The sequence below is a fragment of the Pteronotus mesoamericanus genome, unplaced genomic scaffold (assembly GCF_021234165.1).
Source record: "Pteronotus mesoamericanus isolate MK-2021 breed Mesoamerican mustached bat unplaced genomic scaffold, CSHL_Meso_final contig_221, whole genome shotgun sequence".
In the NCBI taxonomy this organism is placed as follows: Eukaryota; Metazoa; Chordata; class Mammalia; order Chiroptera; family Mormoopidae; genus Pteronotus; species Pteronotus mesoamericanus.
Window position 1 is genome coordinate 3,687,797 of NW_026555092.1, and position 19,616 is coordinate 3,707,412.

The 19,616-nt window shown below is 53.0% G+C and overlaps 1 protein-coding gene across 2 annotated transcripts in view; it reads right to left on the minus strand.

Annotated features, from left to right (window-relative positions):
• Positions 1-512: 512 nt before the first annotated feature.
• Positions 513-19,616, minus strand: part of MYOM3 (myomesin 3) — a 46,122-nt gene continuing 27,018 nt past the window's right edge. For both annotated transcript variants that reach the window (XM_054571727.1, XM_054571728.1), the window contains exons 20-37: positions 19,281-19,459; positions 16,664-16,778; positions 15,529-15,685; positions 14,707-14,816; positions 13,350-13,394; positions 12,610-12,746; positions 11,016-11,160; positions 10,820-10,879; positions 10,402-10,469; positions 9,199-9,309; positions 7,484-7,571; positions 6,890-6,928; positions 6,520-6,628; positions 5,239-5,402; positions 4,989-5,025; positions 4,778-4,800; positions 2,921-2,976; positions 513-1,959 (exon numbers count right to left, since the gene is read on the minus strand). In XM_054571727.1, coding sequence (XP_054427702.1) covers positions 1,696-1,959; positions 2,921-2,976; positions 4,778-4,800; positions 4,989-5,025; positions 5,239-5,402; positions 6,520-6,628; positions 6,890-6,928; positions 7,484-7,571; positions 9,199-9,309; positions 10,402-10,469; positions 10,820-10,879; positions 11,016-11,160; positions 12,610-12,746; positions 13,350-13,394; positions 14,707-14,816; positions 15,529-15,685; positions 16,664-16,778; positions 19,281-19,459 — 1,907 coding nt within the window. In that variant the 3' untranslated portion in view covers positions 513-1,695. The remainder of the gene's footprint in view (positions 1,960-2,920; positions 2,977-4,777; positions 4,801-4,988; positions 5,026-5,238; positions 5,403-6,519; positions 6,629-6,889; positions 6,929-7,483; positions 7,572-9,198; positions 9,310-10,401; positions 10,470-10,819; positions 10,880-11,015; positions 11,161-12,609; positions 12,747-13,349; positions 13,395-14,706; positions 14,817-15,528; positions 15,686-16,663; positions 16,779-19,280; positions 19,460-19,616) is intronic.

Sequence of the window (19,616 nt, forward strand, 5' to 3'; positions counted from 1 at the left end):
TACCTCACCATGGTTCAGCCTTCTTTTTATTTTTTTAAAGTTTTTTTATTTATCTTTAGAGAGAGTGGAAAGGAGAAAGAATGAGAGGTAGAGAAACCCCAATGTGTGAAAGAAACATTGATGGGTTGACTCTTGGCCAACAACCGAGGCACGTGCCCTGACTGGGAATCAAAAAGATGACCCTTTGGTTCTCAGGCTAGTGCTTAGTCCACTGAGCCACAGTAGCCAGGGTTCAGACTTCCTCTTTTCTAGGTGGGAAATCAAGGCCCAGAGAAAAGAAAAGAATTGCCCAAGGTATGTTTGCTTCCCCATGCTCGCCCCCTGCCTCTCCCCCTCCCCCTTGAACGCCTGGCCTGGCTGCACCATGAGCGCAGAACAGGAGCTGGGGGATGAAGGTTGCCCACCATGCCTGATGCGTGTGCAGGTGGTGGATGGAGGAGGGGCTCATTTTATCCTTGAGTTTAGAAGTCATTTCAGAAACCAGAGGTGAGTTATCTTCCAGTATTGGAACTATAGGTGATTTTTATTTTTTTCTTTATGACTTTCATGGTTTTCCAAAATTTTACAACAAACCTCTATAACTTTATAAACCTCCCCCAATCCAAATCTTTAAAAAAGAAGGAAATTGGAGGGTGTTGAAATGCCCAGCTCTGAACTGAGGTCCATCAAGCAAGGCCAAGTCGTGTCCGTCACAGCCGGCACAGGCCCCGAGCTGGAAGGCGTCCCGCGGGCCATGCAACTCACCAGCCTGGCACCCAGCGCCACCAGGGCAGTGTCCCCTCACCTCCTCGCCTTGTTTGTCATCGTGCCCCACTCTTGAAATGTCCTCTTCCTGCCACCACCACCAAACTGGACTCACTTTTCAGGGTCCTTCCCAATTCTCCTAGTTCCATGAAGGTGTTTTAAAACCCTTGACCCATGGGGACGAACATCTGTCTCCCTCCTTTGACCACGAGTGGCACTTTATTTGCACCTGTTGTGTAACCTTTAGCCTCTGCCTTGTCCTGGAGTCATTTGCACCCAGGTTTGACCCTCCCAGGGGCTGAAGCCTCCTTGAGCGTGGGGCCTGGATGTCATTTATCTTTGTGCTCCCAATGCCATCCTCAGCCTGGCATGTGCTGGATGTCAGTGGAACTTATGTGAATGGAAAATATCGTGTCCTAAAAGAGGGCTATTGTGACATACGACTTTATGGCAGGGCTAACCGACCCTGGCACTGTTGACCCTTGGCGTTGGATAAGTCCATGAGGTGGGGAGCTGTGGTGGTTAGCAGCATCCCTGGCCTCTACCGATAGACACGTCTGTCCATAGACACCCCCCACTGTGACAACCAAAAATTTGGACATTGCCTTTTGTCCCCCAGGTTGAGAACCACTAGTATATAGTTTATAAAGTGTTTTCATAAACAGGAGAAGGAATTCCTATTTGGTAGATGAGAAAGGCAAGGCTCATGGAGAGCACAGAGTTGAAACTGAGTCTTTCATGTAAGTGTCTCATCCCAAGTCCAGGGCTGATCCCACCATCCTGGAGGCCTCTTTGCTGTTCCACTGTGGTATGTCCACTCCATCCCAACCCTGTGTCCCGGTTTCCACCTTGTCCCTTTCCCCTCTGCCCTGCCCCTGGGGCCTGTGCCAGGCTGTGACCTACTCGTTGACCTTACTGACCCATGTAGACTAGACCTCAGGCTGTGCCTTATCACATATTCTTCAGCACCTTGAGCTCCTCCCCATGCTTGAACACGCTGATGGTGACCTGGCCCGTCTCCGAGCCATACTTGTTCTTGACAAAGACGCCGTAGCGCCCGCTGTCCTCACTGTTGACCTTCTCGATGGTGATGGTGACCTCTGACCCCCTCACCTCCATGCGGTAGCGGTCAAGGAAGGTGACAGGCTGGTCATTCTTCAGCCAAGAAATTTCAGGGGTGGGGTCTCCTGAGATGACGCAGGTCAGGCACAGGGTCTGGAAGGACAGGCAGGGAATGCTTAGTCCCCTTGTAATAACCCCGGCATTCACCTCCACTCTCCCGGAGAGCTCCCAGGGCAAGTTGCTTCTTGTGATAAATTCTTTCTGCGTGTTTTATTGTATCACATAAAGAGATAACATTAAAGGGAGAGACATTTCGCTTTAACCCCATGTCCTCCATCCCCAACTTCTCTACAAGACTGCTCACTAGTTAGGATTTTAGATCATTAATATTCTGACAATGAATCTGCCCCAGAATGGCCTCCACTTTGCTTTATTGCTTTTTGTTGTATATTTGTCATTAGGATTTTACCATGTAAATAAGGCTATGTTGCTTTAAAACAAAGGTTTATAAACTGAGTTTGAAAATTCTTGAAGAAGCTCTAACTCAGAACCCTATATTGTCATGGTCAAATACTCAGTCTGGAGCTGGGTTGCCTCAGCTCTGCCCCTGCAAACTGTGTGACTGTAGACAAGTCCTTTAACCTCTCTGGGCCTCAGTTTCCTTAGCTATAAAATGTGCCTATTAATAACACCCCATTTCATGGGGTCGCCTTGATGGTTAATCAACCTAAAATAGGTAACACATATGCAACAGTGCCTGGCACAAAGTAAGCACCATAATAATGCTAGCTATTGTTTTCTAGAATATTAGACTTGCATAATTTCAGTCCTGGAAGGACTTTGAGGGATCATCTAACTCCTAATGGAAACTGAGGTTCACAGACGTTAGCCCCTGACACCTGGGTCCAGTAGAGATCTGGCAGAGCTGGGGTGAGCAGCCCGCGGGCCTGACACCCAGCTCAGGGGCTTTCCTTTATGCCACATGTGACCAGTGAGGTGCAGTCACTCGGCCAGGCTCTGGAATCCACAGTGCTACGCTGCTCCCTGATTTTTGATGCATACGTGAAGGAACATAGCATGGGACTGCTGGCTGTGGGCTGGGGACAGTCAGTACCTTATCCTCCATGATTGTGGCCACATCCGGCAGGCCCCTCACCACTTTGGCACGATCTGGAATGGAAAAATAAGACCCCAGTAATGAATGTTTCCCTGCAGACTGCTTCCCAGAAGCAAGTTCCCACCGAGTTGAGGCTTGTTTTTAAGCAATGCTCCTTTTTTTCTATTTTTGGCACTTTGAGGTATAAAACTTTACATTGGTATTACGTATCTCCTTGCCTTCATAAACAGAAGATAGGGGACATAATGTGTTTCTGTCACTGACTTGAAGTCATCATTATGATTGGTGATACCTGGAGGTGACAATGAGGTGCCCCTCCCTCTAGGACTGGGAGAGAAGGTGATCAAGATTGCTTGCAGCCTTAAACTGGCAAAATGCGCGCAGTAGGGGTTAGGGAGCCAGAGACCCAAGAGAGGGGCCAGGAAAAGTGGGACAGAAGCTTTTGGGACAGTTACTCTGGTCAAGGAGGGGACCTGGTGGCCATTGTGGGTGGGCAAGAAGACTGGTTGTACATCACTAAGCGGAAAGTCAATATGTTCTTTAGGCTGCATTTGAGGCTGTGGGACCAGAAGGGGCAGGCAGCTTGGACCCTAGAGCATGGATCAGGGGCGCGGAGAGCCTGGGTGGCTGGTTTCTGTCAGTCAGCCAGACAGAAGGGGAGCAGGACACTGAATCGGGGCGGGGGGAGGAGGCCCCAGAGATGGATGCTGTTGGATGTTCACCGAGTGCTTCCCAGCTGGGTGAAATGGTCCCCTTCCCTTGGCTCTTGATTCCAAAAGCCCAGGCAACCACACATGGTGGATTCAGCTTCCCTCTTTTAGAGTCCTGGACAGGTGTCCTGTCCAGGGACACATATTCCGGGGTGGGAGGAGATATTCTTGCTGGGTAAGTGATTAGATCGGCAGTGTGATGGGCTTGGGATCTTCCCTGACCGCATCAGCGCTCCCCCTGGCAAGGCGCAGCGTGAGGGCGTCTCCGGGCTGCACCCTTCCCCTCAAGGACGCTGCCCCCTGCAAGGACTCCCCACTGCACGAACACTTAGACCCTGCCCTCACCATGGCCCCTTCCAGGTTATATTTATGAACGTGGAGGCCCCCGCTTACTGCCAAGTGGGGACACTCAGGGACAATGTCTCCATGCAGGGCGAATTCCCCCCTCCCACAAGTGACCCCAAGTTAGCAGAGTTTTCGTTCTTGCTTCTGTTTCTCAAAGTCCTTCAGTTTCCTTCCTTGTCACGTTGTCAGGGGCTGCTTTGCTCTGCTACCAGAAGTCTTTTCCTCATTGAAATTCCTACTTTCTGATCTGCTGGGTCCATGGGACCAGACAGCCAGTCTCTTAGAACTGGGTGGTTTAGAACCGGCCAGGGCAGACCTGGGAAGTTCAAGTGCATGGACCTGGTGGTGGCGCCTTGGTCAGCTTAGAGGCCGTGCCACATCCATCTGGGTTTGGGGCGGGGCCCCCAATTAGATGAGGTCCCAGTGTCCCAACAGCCAGAACCAGCTTCAGCTTTAAAGCCACCCCGGCCCCACACGTCCCTTGGAGAGGCCAGGCCAGCCTCCTCCTTGTCTACCCCTCTCCTGTCGGGTTCTACCTGCCATTGCACCGGACGTTGCCTGTGGGCCTGCTTGGCACTGGGCCCGAGCTGGGCGCTTCCACACCCATGGCCTCAGGTACCTTCCAACCCCTTATCCTTCTGTCTTCACGCTGCCACTGCCCAGGTTTCCCGGGCAGCTCCGTGACAGCTCAGAGCTGCACAGACCCCAGGGGACCTCCGCAGCCTGTGAGGAGGCATAAGCTTCCTGGAAGCCGCCCCCACCCCAGTCGTGAAAACAACAGAACTGTGGGTGGACTTACTCTTCTCGATGATGGCCAAGGCTCTGAAAAAGAGAAATGGAAAAAAGGCTCAAGGTTCCATTTGTTAAAGGACAGTCCTGCCCGGGTAGGGGTGAGGGGACGATGAGGGAGAGGAAGAGCTGGCCCTGGGCCCCAGAAAGGGCTCCTGTGCACTGTTCATGCCATACTCAAGGGGCCTATGATTTACACTGAGAAAACGGAGGCAACTTACTTCAGTCTCTGGTGCTCAGCCATGGCGTCCTCAAAGGCTGTGAGAAGGAAAGGGGGGAAGGGAAGTGGGAGTGTCAGGGCGTCTGCCCCTGTGAGCCCCAAGTACAGGGCTCCAGGCAGACCAGTTCTTCACACATTCTTCCCTCCCAGTCCAGTGTTCCCTTGGGGCAATGCCAGGGTGGGTCGGGGGATGGGAGTCTCCCCCAAAAGCCCACAGGGTTTTCACGAGGACAGACAGGCGGACAGCTCACCTTGCCCTGAGAGATCGGTCGAGAGCTGCCGGGCTTCCTTCCCGGCCGCTATCTCCAGGGTGTACTTGCCCTTGTCTGAGTCTTTGGGATCCAGGATGTGGAGCCAGATCTCATCCAGGGTGGTGCCAGCCCTCTGCCGGTCACCACTCTCCAGGCGTTTCTCTCTGGATGTGAGGGCAAATAAATGGTTAACACGGCGTAGGCCATCTGTGCTGCTCCGGACAGCCTGTCCGCCTGTAGGCCTGCAGGCACCTCTTGCCCCAAACTCCGCTCTGGGGGTTTTGTTTCCAGATTTGTGGGCCGAAGGTGGTGACCATCCATGAGACATTCCTTAACTGTTCATCTACTCATCCGTTCATCATTCCTCCATCCATCCATCCATCCATCCATCTGGTGACTGAATCCTGTGGAACATCAACTGGGTGCCAATGCTGAGTCTGTATTTGGGACATGTTCTGTAGGCAGGGAGTGGGAGGAAATGGTTCTCCAGGGTCAGTGACTATGAGTTACTTCCTCACCTTTCCATTCTCATCTAAATCTTTCCAGAGTTTCTTCCACAATCACTCTCCTCTAGCCCTTAGAAAACATATAAACTTTATTTTTACTTCAAGTTCATTCCTGGAGATACCTGGAGTGCGTCCCCAGTGTTGTGTTACAGAAGTGATACCTTAGTCACAAGGCCCAGAGACTCTAGAGAAGGGGCTCCATTGTCTTGGAATTCAACTTGGCCTTGGCTCTCACTCATTTGGCCAACTTGGCCAGGCCAGTCTAACCGTCTCCACAGAATGGGGGCAGCAGTGTCTGCTCCACAGGGCTGAGGCATGCAAAGGACAAGAAGCACTGGGAAAACTCAGCTTTCAAATGATCTGGGGTTCACAGCCAAGTCCTCATGGATACCTTATCTATCCTGCCTTCAAGCCTCAGCCCTCTGTTAGTTGCCAGCCCCACAGGCCTCTGCCTGAGCCTGAGTTTGCTAAGGCTGCAAAGACCGTCAAGGGCACCGTGACTCAGCGGATATTCCTGCACCCTTCCCTCCCCCAGTTCCAGATGCTGCTCGAATACTATGATCCCTCTGTGGTTATGGATATTCTTGAAAAATGGTCCTGCCACCAGGCTACCCCTCTCCTCTGGGGGATCTCTCTTCTGCTCCCCATTCCTGACTCTCTCTGTGGGCAACAGGACCAGTCAGAGACCCTGTCTGCTGACCCTTTGGGACTGGGCCGGGGCAGGTGCTGGGCCCCCCTGTAGCCTGGCTAGGGCTCTAGGGCAAAGCCGACCTACTTGTGGAACCAGGTGGTTTTCATGTACTCCACGTTGTAGTACTTGACCTTGCTGAAGATCCGGATGCCCTCCTCAGTCCCTTGGACTCTCAGTGGGGTTGCAGAGAGGACTGGGGGGGCAGAGCAGAAGCGTGAGACTCCCCCAAGCTCTTTTGGGCAGCACATTTAAGGGGCCCGCCAGCTTGTCCCTGCTCTTGGGGTGTGGTGGGGGGATGCAGTGTTGTGAGGAGGTGGGAGCTTCTCCTCTCCCTCCAACCCCTGTCTTTGGGTTTGGAAACTAAACCCACCCCCAGGCGCCAAGGCTGATTGTAGGTCCCCTGGAGACGATCTGACATCAGGGCAGGGTTGGGCAAAAAGAGGGGCTTGCTTACCACCAATCCTGCCCAGCTCAGTGAAGACAGCATCCAGGGCTGGAGGGAGACAGAGAGAGCGGTCAGTTGATGCTGGGCTCCTCTGTGGACGCACCAGGATGAAGACATCCTAAGAAGGGCCGGCGGAGCTCACAAGCAGCTCTTGGGGCACAGGGAGCTCTGCAGAGTGAGTCCCATGGCTCAGGGATAGGCAGGGCCTGGGGCACTCAGTATCGGGGTGGAGACAGATGGGGCAGGGGCACCACGGCTGGAGAACACAGGGGCTGGCTGACAAGTTTCTTGCCAGCTGGGCCACCAAGCTGGATGAGGAGCCCTGGGCCCACTGTGGGCAGAGGAGTGAACTTGGCCTTTGAGTCCTAAAGCCTGGGCTCGCTGTGGTGTGTATCAGTGAACATGGGCACCAGTGTCATAGAGACCAGGCCCCTGCCACTGACTAGCTGTGCAGCCTTGGGTCAGTCACTTAACCTCTCTGGCTCCAAGTGATGTGGGGATCGCATTCATTTTACCCCACAGGTCATATGTGATCACAGGTCATAGTCGTTCCTTGTGATCTCCCTGCGGCCTTGCCGGCCCGTCTCCATCGCCAGCTCCTACCTTCACCTGTGAGGTCCAGTACGGTGTTGTCCTCCCCTCGGTCATCAGAAACCACTGCTCTGTACATCCCCATGTCCTCTTTGGACAGCTGGGAAGAAAGATGAGTGGAGGCAGTGTTGGCCTGGGCTCTGGAACAAGTCACAGACAGCAAGGCGGTCCTGGTCCTCTGTGATCTCAGGCAAGGCCCTTCTCCCTGCTGGGCCTCCCTTTACCCATCTGGAACGGGTGAGCTCTAAGGCTCCTCCCAGCCCCAGGGCCGCGGTCCGACTCGGGGCTTGTCCGCGTCTGAGGAAGTGGCGGGGCGGAACCTGAGAGCGGCTTCCCCGAGCAGAGCCCTCCTTGTGGCGCTTGTCTGAGCATGGCTCACCCTCCACCTGGGCTGCCCTGCTTCCTGGGGCCCCCTGGAAGGAAGGACCCCTCTCTAGTTCTCCAGAAGGAAGTGTGTATGCATCTTAGATGCAGGAGGGTCCTCTCTGGCACATGCTTGTTATCCCCAAAATGAAGCCCGAATGAGCACTCAGTAAACCAGTAGCTTGGGTGGTATTTTTAAAGCGAGGTCCAGAGGTCAGAAGTGACCTCATTACACAGCGTCTCTGCAGGGCCTGGGGAATGATATGGGCCCCCCTGTCCCCTCAAAGGGCCTCCCACCCTGACCATTTCTACAGAGGGTGCTGTGAGGCAGCACCCAAGGCAGAGGCAGCTCTCAACCTGGGAATCAAAGGGCTGAACCCCGACAATCCTCTCCTAGGTCCTCTCCCTCCTCCCCCAGGGCAGGCTCCAAAGTCCCCGCCACACCTCGGGGACGGTGACTGGAGGGGCCTCTGACCCCACTCTCTAGCCTTGTGCCTTTGTCCTTAAACCCTCTGAGCCTCAGTCTACTCATCTCAATGGTGGCGTGACCTTTGCTCAGTGCTATTGTTGCTGCGAGGGCCAAGGGATGTGACTCTTTGGAAGCCAGAAAGTTCTGCACCAAGGGGCCGGGTAACTATAAGACTCAGTCGCTATGATGCACCTACATGATGCCAAGTCCTGTGTGAGGAGCTTGTGCCATGATGACAAAGGCCAACCTGGCACCATCCTGGCCAGGATTTGGGAGAAGACCCTGAATCTGTCATTCCCGTCCAAGCCAGGAAACCTGCCTCTGCTCCAGCCCTTCTGGCACCCAGGGAGGCCGCAGAAGGCAGCAGCCGGGCAGAAGCCATCAACTGGGTGAGAACAAGACTTGCGTTTCCGTCTTAACCCGGTCACACCCCCAGAGGTCACGGGGGGCATGGGTGGGTGAGCTGAGTTCTAGGCCTGGTGCCCAGGCTTCCTGTCCTAAAATCCTAGACTCTTGGGGCAGGAAGGAATCGTTGAGGGAACATCCCCCCCTCAACCCTCTCAGGTTCCAGATGAAAACAGGCCAGAGAGGACCAGTGACTATAGCCCAAGGCCACACGGTGGCAGGGCCAGGACTGGGGTCCAAACAAAAGGAAAAATGAGTATTACCGATCCTGTCTTTATTTAAGATGGGGGGTTACTGTTTCCCGCATGGTCTTTTCTTTGCATCAATTTTGATTTTGCATTAATCTTGATTACGGAGTTTGTGGTGCCCCCTTAAATTTTGTACCTGCGGTGAGCGCCTCACTTGCGGCGCCCGAGTCCTGGCCTGCTCCCGGCTCCTGCCTGGTGCTCCGGGCACTGCCCAGAGGCCCTGAGGTTGGAGCTGCACTTACCTCCTCAATGCGGAGAAGCCCGGCACCCGTCTGTGGGTCGTACTGACCATCTGGCGTCTCTTTCTTCTGGAAGAACCACTGGAAGCGGGTTTCCTTCTTGGTGTTGGTCACCTGAGGAAAGTGGAAACTGAGGTTCCACCGGGCTTCCTCTTTTTAAGCAAACTCTCAGCTCATCCAAATTTTTTTTTTTTTTTTTTTTTTTTTTTTTACATGTGTGACTGCCCCCTACCCTCGGCTCCTTGCACAGACACACCCTGACCATGTGGCTCAGCCATCTTCTCCCTCACACCTCTGTCTCTGCTGGCTTCTGACATTTGCGCTTTTGCTAATGGAGTTCCCTCTGCCTCTTGATCCCTCCCTACTCTATTCTTCCTTGTAAACGCCTATGCATCTTAGTCTCAAGTTAGATGTCATCTCCTGCAGGAAGCCTTCCTTGCAGCACCCCGGCATGCCCTGCATCATGATTAACCAATTTCCTGCACGTGTTTTGATCACAGCAGGAGGCATGCTGTTTTCTAAGAATCCTGATTTGGACCCATGGGATCCTAGAGGCCCAGTGCCTTGCAGAGTGTATGGTGCACAGTAGGTGCTTTGAGTTTGTTGAACAGATTTGCTTGTGGGAGAGTACCCACCCCTACTCTGCCCTCCTCCAGTTCCCTAGAGAGGCTGCGGGGTGCTGAGAAGGAGCACCACTTTGGAGTCAGGTAGACACTAGGCTCCGTCTCTTGATCTTGAGCTATTTCCCCATGTGTTTTCTCATCCATAAAGTAGGGGTAATAATGCCCAAGTCACAGGTGCTCATCAGGCAGATGAAATAAGTTGCTCTGAATGAAGCACTGAGCAGAGCCTCTGACAAGGCTGCCAACAGACACCAGGGAACCTCTCAACGTACAGATCCTTCACTTGCTCTCAGGCCCCTGATCCCAAAACACCCCTTCCGGGTGCAGCTTGGAGACCTAGTTCAAGGCTGATCCAACTCAACCTAATTCTGCTCGCTGGGCTCTGTGAAGGGTGGCTTTGCTTTCTGGTTAAATGCAGTCTCCCTGGGGCTGCTTTTCAGGTGTGGGGTCAGCCAGGCACAGGGCATTGGCTTTGGAGGACTGGGGCAAGTACAGCCACCAAGCTCGGGGACAAGCCAAAGATGTCCCAGTGGGCCTGGGCGCAGGGCTGGGGGCAGGGCTGGAGGCAGGGACAGGGATTTGCCTTGCATGTCAGCAACACTTGGCAGTCCTCTGTGACCTTCCACTGTAAGAACTCCTCGAAATAGGGACCTGCAAGGGCAAAACAAACACACCCACGGTTCAGAGCTCCAGGCTGAGCCAGCTGGGGTGGGGGCAGCTCGTGACCACTGGGGTCCTCAGATTCTGTCCCCACCAGTGTGGAGGCTGGGGTGAGGCAAGGGAGGTGCCCAGGGTGCAAAAGTTAAGGAGGTGTTGAACCTCCTGGTTGGGCAAGTGCTGCTTGGTTCTGGCACAGGGACAGAGCTGGACTGAATTGCAGTGGCCCTCCCTCGGGGGCCCGGCAGGCTGAGGGCTCTGTGTACCCACGAGTCCAGAGCTCCCCAGCGCTGACCGCTGGCCCGGTGGCCGAGGCCTTTGAACTTCACCCCAGAGACACTTACCCTGTTTTCTCTTCCAGTCCCTTCTCTTAGCATCTGCTTTCCTCAGAAGTTTGTCAAAATCTGTGAACACATAGGGAGGGACTGGCATGAGCTGAGAGGAACACAGGTCCAGAGGGGGCATCAGGGTGGACCGAAGACCCCCGAGCCGAGAGCTGAGGCCGGGTGCGTGGGGCGGGGAGGGCAGGGCGCAGCTCACCGTCGTCCACCAGTGCCAGAGTGATCTGGTTTTTGGCTTTTCCGTCTTGGAGCTGAGCTGTGTACGACCCTTTGTCATCCTCAGACAACTCTTGGATGATCACTTCCACCAGGCCCTTCTCCCGGTCAAAGTTGATTTGGCGGTTCTGGGGAGAACAAACCCCGAGAGTCCTTTTTGCCCTTTTCCAATCCCAGGGAATTTGTACTGTGGGGCACAAGTCGGGGTGCAGTTGGACTTGGGGGATGATATGTGCAGAGTTAGAAGCCTTCAGAGATGGGGAGGGAAGCCTGGATGACCCTCTGCTGCTTAGAGAGTGGGGATCTCCCCACACTCAGCCCCCAAGAACACACCAGCGTCCAAAAGACACCCCTAAGGTGCCAATTTTTTTTTGTTATTTTCTACTTCTTTTACAAGTTTTCATGTAAGTATAAAGAATAATATTTAAAAAGCCTGTGCACTTGGTATCCAGAATTAACACTCATTTACACTTTGCCACATTTTCACAGTTTTTAAAACGTCTTCCAGATTTAGAACCTTATTTATTCCCTCTGGCCTCATTGTCTGGATGTGTGGATTAGGGAGCCATCAAGTTTTATTTATATTTCTATCAGGGCCACCGGCAGTCCCGGCGCTTGGTGCTGAGAGCCTACACTTTGTCACACTTGCTCTGCATGTGCCGAGGTCATGCCTCACTGTTAAGCAGAACATTCAAATCGATATTCTCATTTGCTCCTCCTGATTCTGGGCCAGCCAGCCCCGTTGCACAGACGCAGGGTCGGGGGCACTCAGAGGTGAAGGGTCCTGCCCAAGGGCACACAACCCATGGGGGCGCCACAGGCGTCCTGTGACACCCAGCGCCGCGCTCGCTCTCCTCTGGCAGAACCAGCACCCTCTCTAGAACACACGGTTTCTGAGGGCGATAAAATTCCCCAGTAATTTGATTTCATGATTGAATCTCTCATGAGATTGAAATTGTTATGTCTGTATACGGGCAACTCATGTAGGTTAACTAATAACAAGCAACGGTGTACCGCAACTGTAATAGGAAAAAAATAAAAGTAATATGATTTTCAATATGTAGGTGCTCAGATACACTCTCATTCACTCTGCACTGATTTATAATGAATTGGTATGAATTTAAGTGAAGAAATGTAAAAAGATTCTATACAGGATCAGGGAAATGAATGAATGATACAGACACACAGGTCTACTTGAATAAAAACTATTCAGTGCATATTGAAACTGTGTAGAAATTTTCTGTGTATCTCAGGGTTAAGGTCTAGGCTTGGACAGTTACAAGCATGAATGTAGGTTTTTCATGTGAAGAATGTCTGGTGGGACATTCAAAAGTTGTAAGGGGCATAAGGAATTCTTTGTGAGATTGTCCCTCGCATTGGCGGGCATCTACGATCCCTGCCACCTGTCCCCCAGGTTCTGAAAACCAGATGTCCCCCCATCTCCATCCCACCGTCATCGTGACAGCCAGCCAAAGCATGTGGCTGTTTCTGAAATGTCTGCTAGGGGGCGCTCCCGACCTGTGGGGAAGCCACGTGCTGGGCCTGGAACCTCACTTAGGAATCCAAGTCCCAGTTACCGGTGAGCTGAAGATCTCCTTCTGGTTGAAGATTAGATGCAGCTCAGCGGCCGGAGATAACTTTTCTACTTCCAGCCAAAGCCGAACCTCTCCTCGCTCGAGGATGTCAATGTTCCAGCCGGAGATCAGCTTGATCACTGGGAGGCAGAGGACAGAGGACCGGAAGAGGTGGGGTGGAGCCTCCTCCCCTCCGTACTCGCCACCAGCCCGATCCTGAGCACACTGTTGGCGGTCTGCGCAGAGACTGAATGTCTGAGGGAGACATAGCTGGTGGGGGAGAGGTCTGCGGAGGGTTTGCGCATGCTCACTCTACAGCGAATTCATTTTAGGGAGCGGTTTCTCTTCTCAGGGCTCGAAGGCCGAAGGCCGAGTTTCTCACTCTGGCTGGACACCCGATCCCTGAGGAGTTTCAAATGCACGAATGTCCTGGCTCAGGCCCCGAGATTCTGATTTATCTGGGCCTTGGCCTGGGCATCGGAGTTTTCAAAAGCTCCTGGGGTGATTCCAATGTGCACCCAAGCTTATGACCCCTGCACGCCGCTAGCCAGCGGCTTCCTTGTTCCATTGCAGGGACTGCTGGCACCCTGGGTCTCTGGCCCTCAAGCCCCACGATGCGCCCGACACCACCCCCCCCGCCCCGCCCCCCGTCCCCCTCCTTCCCGCGGCTTCCCAGCCAGTTTTTGGCTCTTAGCAGCTCAGCTCTGCTCCAAACACCCAGAAGGTGCCTGAGGATTACTTACCTGGGTTTCTAATTTCATGGCTCAACTTCTTCAGCTTGTCCAGCTCTAAGACAGGGAGGAGCAAGGATGAAAACAAAGAGAATGAAATACCGGAGCCCGTGGGGTCTGTGGGAGCCATCGTAGGTCCATGCTGAGACACTGCCCTCCACCTGGGGTCACTTGCAACTCAGGATTGGCTATGCGTGCTGTGGACCTTAGCCCTGGGGCACCGAGGGGGATGTGGAGGGCTGCTGCAGGCCACCTTGAGATCAAGTGCCACCTCCTCAGAGAAGCGCCTACTATGTGCCAGGCATGGCATTATCTTACTAGTACACACGCAGTGCTGTGGGGTGAGCATTATTGTCCCCCTCTGACTGCTCCAGGCCCGCTGGTTTCTGGGCCCTATTCTTAACCCACTGTAATATGTCTCTGAGGTCTGGCCCCAACACTGAGCACTTCAGTCTAGAAGTCTCTAGGGTAGTTCTGCACAGTGCGATCTTATTTGCTAACTCTTTGTGTTAGGTTCGTCTCTCTCGCTAAGCTGAGCTCGGGTTCTACAGAAGTGTCTGGCACATAGTAGGTACTCAATAAATATGTGTTGCAGAGATGAATTGGCAGGGGCAGAGCTCATGCTTATCTTCCCTTGTAAGCCCTAGAGTCTTTAACATGATGACTCTAGGCAAGAATCCAGCCAAAACAAAACAAAACAACGCTTCCCTTTAGTGGATGGTTTTAGTTTGCATAGAATCATCTAAATGTATCTGTATAACATTGTTTTGTTTGAGGTCCAGAGAGGTGACATGCCTTGCCCAAGATCAAACACCCAGAAAATGGTGGCATTGCAACTGGGTCTGTCTGGCTTCTGCTTCTTCACAAAATCAAAGGATCTCCTGCACAGTCAGCAGGGAAGACAGTGGCTGTCCCTCAGTTGCTATGGAGACAGCAGAGCGTGAATCTTTTCAGTCACTAGTGCTAATTTCAGTTCTGTTTCAATCATCAAACATGGATGACCCTTTAGACATGGCATCTACTCTCTGGTTTGTTGTAGTTCTCACTGATCCCTATTGCCATTCTCATTCCTCTTACAAAATGCTTTTGGTTTTTGTTTGTTTTAGGTTATAGAAGGAAATAAGGTAATTCTGGTACGTGTGCGTTTATCAAAAGTAGAAAAAAGAGAGAGATATGAAGAATGTGAACTCCACCAGGCAGGGATTTTTGCCCGTTGAGTTCACGGATGTAATCCTAGGACAGTACCTGGTATGTGGTAGGTGCTCACTAGATATTTGTTAATTGACTGGCTGATTGGACGAGGGCAGGGGGTGAGGGCTCTCGAGCTGGGCCTCTCTCTGGGGAGGTGGCGGTGGAGCAGGGGCATTACCTTCCTCAGTCAGCGTGTGGCTCGCTGAGATGTCTTCATCAGCGTTGGTGACCACCACTGAGTAGGTGCCCAAATCCTTGAGGCCAGGATCTTTCAGGATGACCTTGGACCTGGCAGAGAGAGGAGAGCAGACGCTCTGAGAGGGGCCTCATGCACCAGGGGCTTGGGAGCCGGAGTCTCGGTCAGCTTTGGAGCCCTGCAGCCTGATTCCAGGCCCCAGCCATGCGGGAAAACAGGGGCGGCTGCCTCCTCACCCCTCCTCCGGGTCCCCTGCCCAGGCCTGGCGCCTTCAGTGGCCCCCGTTAGCGTGCTGTCTGGCATGGGGCCTTCTTACTGGCTGCACTGCCCTGTCTCTCCCTTCTGGGCTCAAGCCATCAGCTTTATCTCCTGCCTGACAGGGCTGAGGCCACGAGCTGTGGGGGGTGGAGAGTGAGACGTGGGGGCATGTGACAGAGACCCTTGTGGTGATTTGTCCCCAGCCCCTCTTTTTACAAATGAGACGACACTGAGCCCAGGATGTTCTGAGAACAAGTCACTGGCTCCCAGGCTGGGATGCAAGTCCTGAGCCTCCCCTCAGAGGTAGTTCTTACAGAAAAGACTCCACGTGAATGTTGTCACAGCGGCCCCCAACTGCACTGATCCTTCATTTCTCCCCAGAGTGGCAGTTGGTATCCTTAGTGAGAGACAAGCAGCCCCTCTCCGCCCCATTCATGCGTTCTCTGTGGTCCTGCCGGGTGGTCCCACCCATGAGCTTGGGCCGACTCGTCTGACGACGACACTTGGGACCTGCGGACGAGCTGTGGCACCCCTCCCGTCACTCACTTGTTAACTTCCTCCTCGATCCTGACCCGCTGCGGGTCTGGCGGGCCCTTGTAGTCCTTGGACCACTGAAACTCTGAGGAGTCGGGGGCTTCGGGGGCTTCGAAAGCCAAGTAGATTAAGCCTTCTTCATCCACACCCACCTTGATCTCCGGGGCATCTGAGGGCAGGATCCAACAGAGGGCACCAGGTGTTTGTAAACCGTAAATCAGGCCATGCCCCTCGCCTGTTTTGACCTCCCAATGTCTCCCTATTGCACTTGAATAAAATAACAGCCCTGGGCCCCTTGTTGTGGCCTCTGAGGCCTTGCAGGGTCTGGCTTCTTCTCAGCTCAAATGTCACCTCCTCAGAGAGGCCCTCCCTGACTACCAGGGTTAAAGTAATCCTCACTCCTCTCCATCACCCTGTTTCACATCCCCTATAGCATTTATCACTTTCTCCTTCAAATGACTGGTAACTTGTTAACTGTCTCCTTGCGCTTCTGCTCCCTGCACGAGAGCAGAGACCCTGCTCTGGTTGTTGCTGTATCCCCAGGGCAATGTGGGCATCACCAAATATTTGCTGAATGAGTGGCCATGCTTTATAGGTAAGAGAGCCTAGTGATTCCGTCACGTACAGCTGTGTGACCTGATCATTTAACCTGTCTCAGCCACGATAATATCTGTCCTAAAGTGGGGACAGTGATGGCTCCTTCAGTGGCTCGTTGGGAGGGTCAGGGCAGTGTAAGAACCCAGCACAGCATCTGGCGTGTGTGGTAGGAGGGGACTTCAGGAGCTGTGACTGTGGGCCAGGCAAAGTCTCGTGTGGGACCTGAAATAGTGCTTGGGACTTGGAGTTGAGTACTATTCTAAATATTCATGAAGAGTTGGATGAGTTTATGAATGTGGCAGGTGAAAGAAGGGCAGACCCCTTCGAACAGAAGAAGATGTGTTCATGTCTTAGGATTCTACAGAAATAAATGTAGTAGGGAATGGGGAGAGGAACAGGCAGGAAAGAAACGCTGGAAGAAGAGTGGAGTGGCAGTGGCGGGGGGCGGGCCCACAGGTCCTGTCCTTCGGGAGATCCTCCCTACGCTCCTCTGAGCCCTGTCTCTATGGCATGTCCCAGCGGTGGTGCTGGCACCTCCGCCTGCCCTTACCTGGCTTGTCCTCCAGGAGTATTGGGTCGGTGGGCATGGACGGCTGCCCTGGACCGGCTGAATTCAGAGCCTGTACCTGGAACACGTAACTCTTCCCTGGCTGCAAGTCAGAAATCTGGGGGTGGGAGCGGGGGGAGGAGGCGAGAGTGAGCACCGAGGACAGCAAAGACTGCCCTCCCCGAGACCCTGGCCGTGGGGTGCCGGCAACCACGCATTTGTGGAAGCCCAGGCAGGCACAGGCTGCCCTGGGGGAGGGGACGGGCCAGGAGCGCATCGCTCCCCTGACTTCCAGTTTTTAGTCTCCCCGCTGGGATTATCTCCAGGCACGGTTTCTCCTCCGCCTATCACCTCAGGATGAAGCCTGGGGATCATCTTCAACATCTTTTTCTTGAGCCCTGCACATGCAGTCATCAAGTTCCCATTTTATCTCCCTGATGTTTCTTGAACGTGGCTGCTCCCATCCGTGTCCCAGCCACGGCCTCCATCGAAGCTTTATTTCCCTCACCTGGATCAGTCCAGCAGCTTCCCCGTGGCATCTCTGCCTCTACGTCCTTCTTCCTGGTCTTTCCTGCCCTCTGCCAGTCTTTCCAAGATGGCAGTCTGATTGTGCTTTAATCTTTCATTTGCTTTCAGGGTATAGTTCAGATTTCAAGGTTTAATACCTCACCTCCTCCTAATGTGACTTTAGTCTCTATCCTCTTCCTCCTCCTTGTGCCCCCTTCACTCCATGACTCCCTCAGGGTCCAAACATTTATCACGTTCTTTCATGCCTCCCTGCCTTTGCCTCTGCTGAGCCCTCTGCCTGGAACGCGCCTCCCCCCGCCCCCCCGCAACTCATACTTGACCTCTCAGCTTGGGTAGATGCAAGGATTCCAGGAAGGTCTCTGATCCTCCTCTTTGGTGCTCCCAGAATCCCTCTGGCGCCCTTCCATTGTACAATTCATGCTATTGTAATTGCCTGTTACCCAAGCATGGTTACATCTAGGACATGGTTCCAGACCTGGCACTAAGTAGGTGTCAAGAAGTATTTAGTGAATGACTGAGCAAGTGAATGCCAGCCAACCATCCTCATGCAGAAATGGTGCCAAGTCCCTGAGGCCCGCCCTGCCCTGACCTGGGCAAACCTATGTGGGGGGGCAGAGAGACCATCCCTTTTGAGCGGCTCTCTTGGGCCATCTGTCCAGCCCTGGCCGACTATGCAGGGAGCCCGGCCCTGTGGGGGCGGTGACGGCACAATCTCAGAGCATTCCACGGGCCGAGGCATGTCCTCCCTCATCCCTCTTAGGTGGCCTTAATGTTATTTTTTCAAATGAAAGATTTTAATTTTTTTATGATTATAAAAGAAATATATCCTTATTGGGGAAAATATTAAAGCAATTGAGGAGAATATAAAATACAGGTTGATGTTCTCCTAGCAGTCCCACCCCCAGAAATGACCAGAATAAACAATTCCATTAAAATCCATGCAGACTTTAAATGCACATAATCCATGTAAAAACACGGCATGCACCGTATTCTGTTTTTTTAGTGTCATATTCTTTCCACATTGTTGTGGTTGTCTTCAGCCTGTTTTCTTTTCGTTTGGTGCCAATGAACGGCATGCTTATGTGTGGTTTTGAAAACCGCACCCCCTTCTGCCTGCTGGTGACAGACACCTTCAGGAAAGTGAGTTTGATAAAATATTCCCTCTCTCCCCAGACTGCAGAAAATAAAACCTTGTCCACACCATGGAACCATCCTTACAAATGCGCCTCAAACAAAGGAGACCTGGGAGATACCCTGGCTTCAGAGACGAAGTCCCCGGCCTGTGAAAGGGACCCTGGTGACCTGGAGTCTATGATTCTGGTGGATTGTCTAAGTCTTTTGTGTCTGCTAAGAATGTTTCAGTCGATGTCTTTGCTTTCTGGCCTGTAGAGTGTCTGTGAGCTGTCTTTGTTTTGCTGGGGAGGATTGATTGTGCTTACATGTCTCCTACAGGTGTGGAAGTTCTAACAACTACCACAGCTGAATACAGCCAATGATTCTGCCAGATTTCTTATTTATCCAAAGAGTTTTTGTTTCTCATTTAAATTAAGAAACAGTATGCATTGCTCTTTATCCTATTGCTGCTCCTTAAACCACCTAATCTTTATGCTACCTGGCACAGGATTCCACTTTAAGGATATACTATGATTTATTTAAGCTAATCTCTTGATGGACATTTAAATTGTTTCCAGTTTTTGCATTTATAAACTATGCAACAATGAGCACCGCTGCACTTAGATCTTTGCACACTTGTTTATTTCTCTACAGTTCAATCCTCGAAGCAGAATTCCTGGTTCCAGGGATGAGCATATCCAAACGCTGCTATACCTTGCTGATTAGAAGTGAATTTTTAGGCAGGAGTCTGCTCAGAGCAGAGTAGGTTAAGTCTACCAGCCAGCGAAACCCACTACCAATTCTCTGCGCGGCAGCAGAGAGCCAGCCAAAGCCACTCCCCCTCTCTGGCTCTCTGCTGCCACGAGGTGAGGGCAGTGATCCATGAGGGCCCTTCTGGCTCTGACGGGCTGTTGTCCTGCCATGTCCACTGGCAGGGAAGGCTCGGGGTGGGTCGGAAGATGAAGGGGCAGGGACTTACCCTCAAGTGGGTGCCAGAGACGGGGTCTGGAGTGACTGGCTTCCACTGCTCAGAGCCTTCCTCCTGGAAGCTGATGAGGTAGCCTGTGACTGGCCCGGCCCCTGTGTAGAGTGGGGGCTCCCACTTCAGCATCAGAGAGGTGGCCCGCACCTCCAGTGCCTGCACGTCATACGGGGGACCTGTGGGAAGAGGGGTAGAGAGGGAGCTGGGCATCCAGGCAACCAGCCAGACAGCCAGGGGGCCAGCCAGACAGTCGGGTAATGAGCTGCGTGGTCAGTCAGCAAGCCTGTCAGCCTGTCAGTTACAGCCAAGCCTGGAAGCACTTGTTCTGGACAT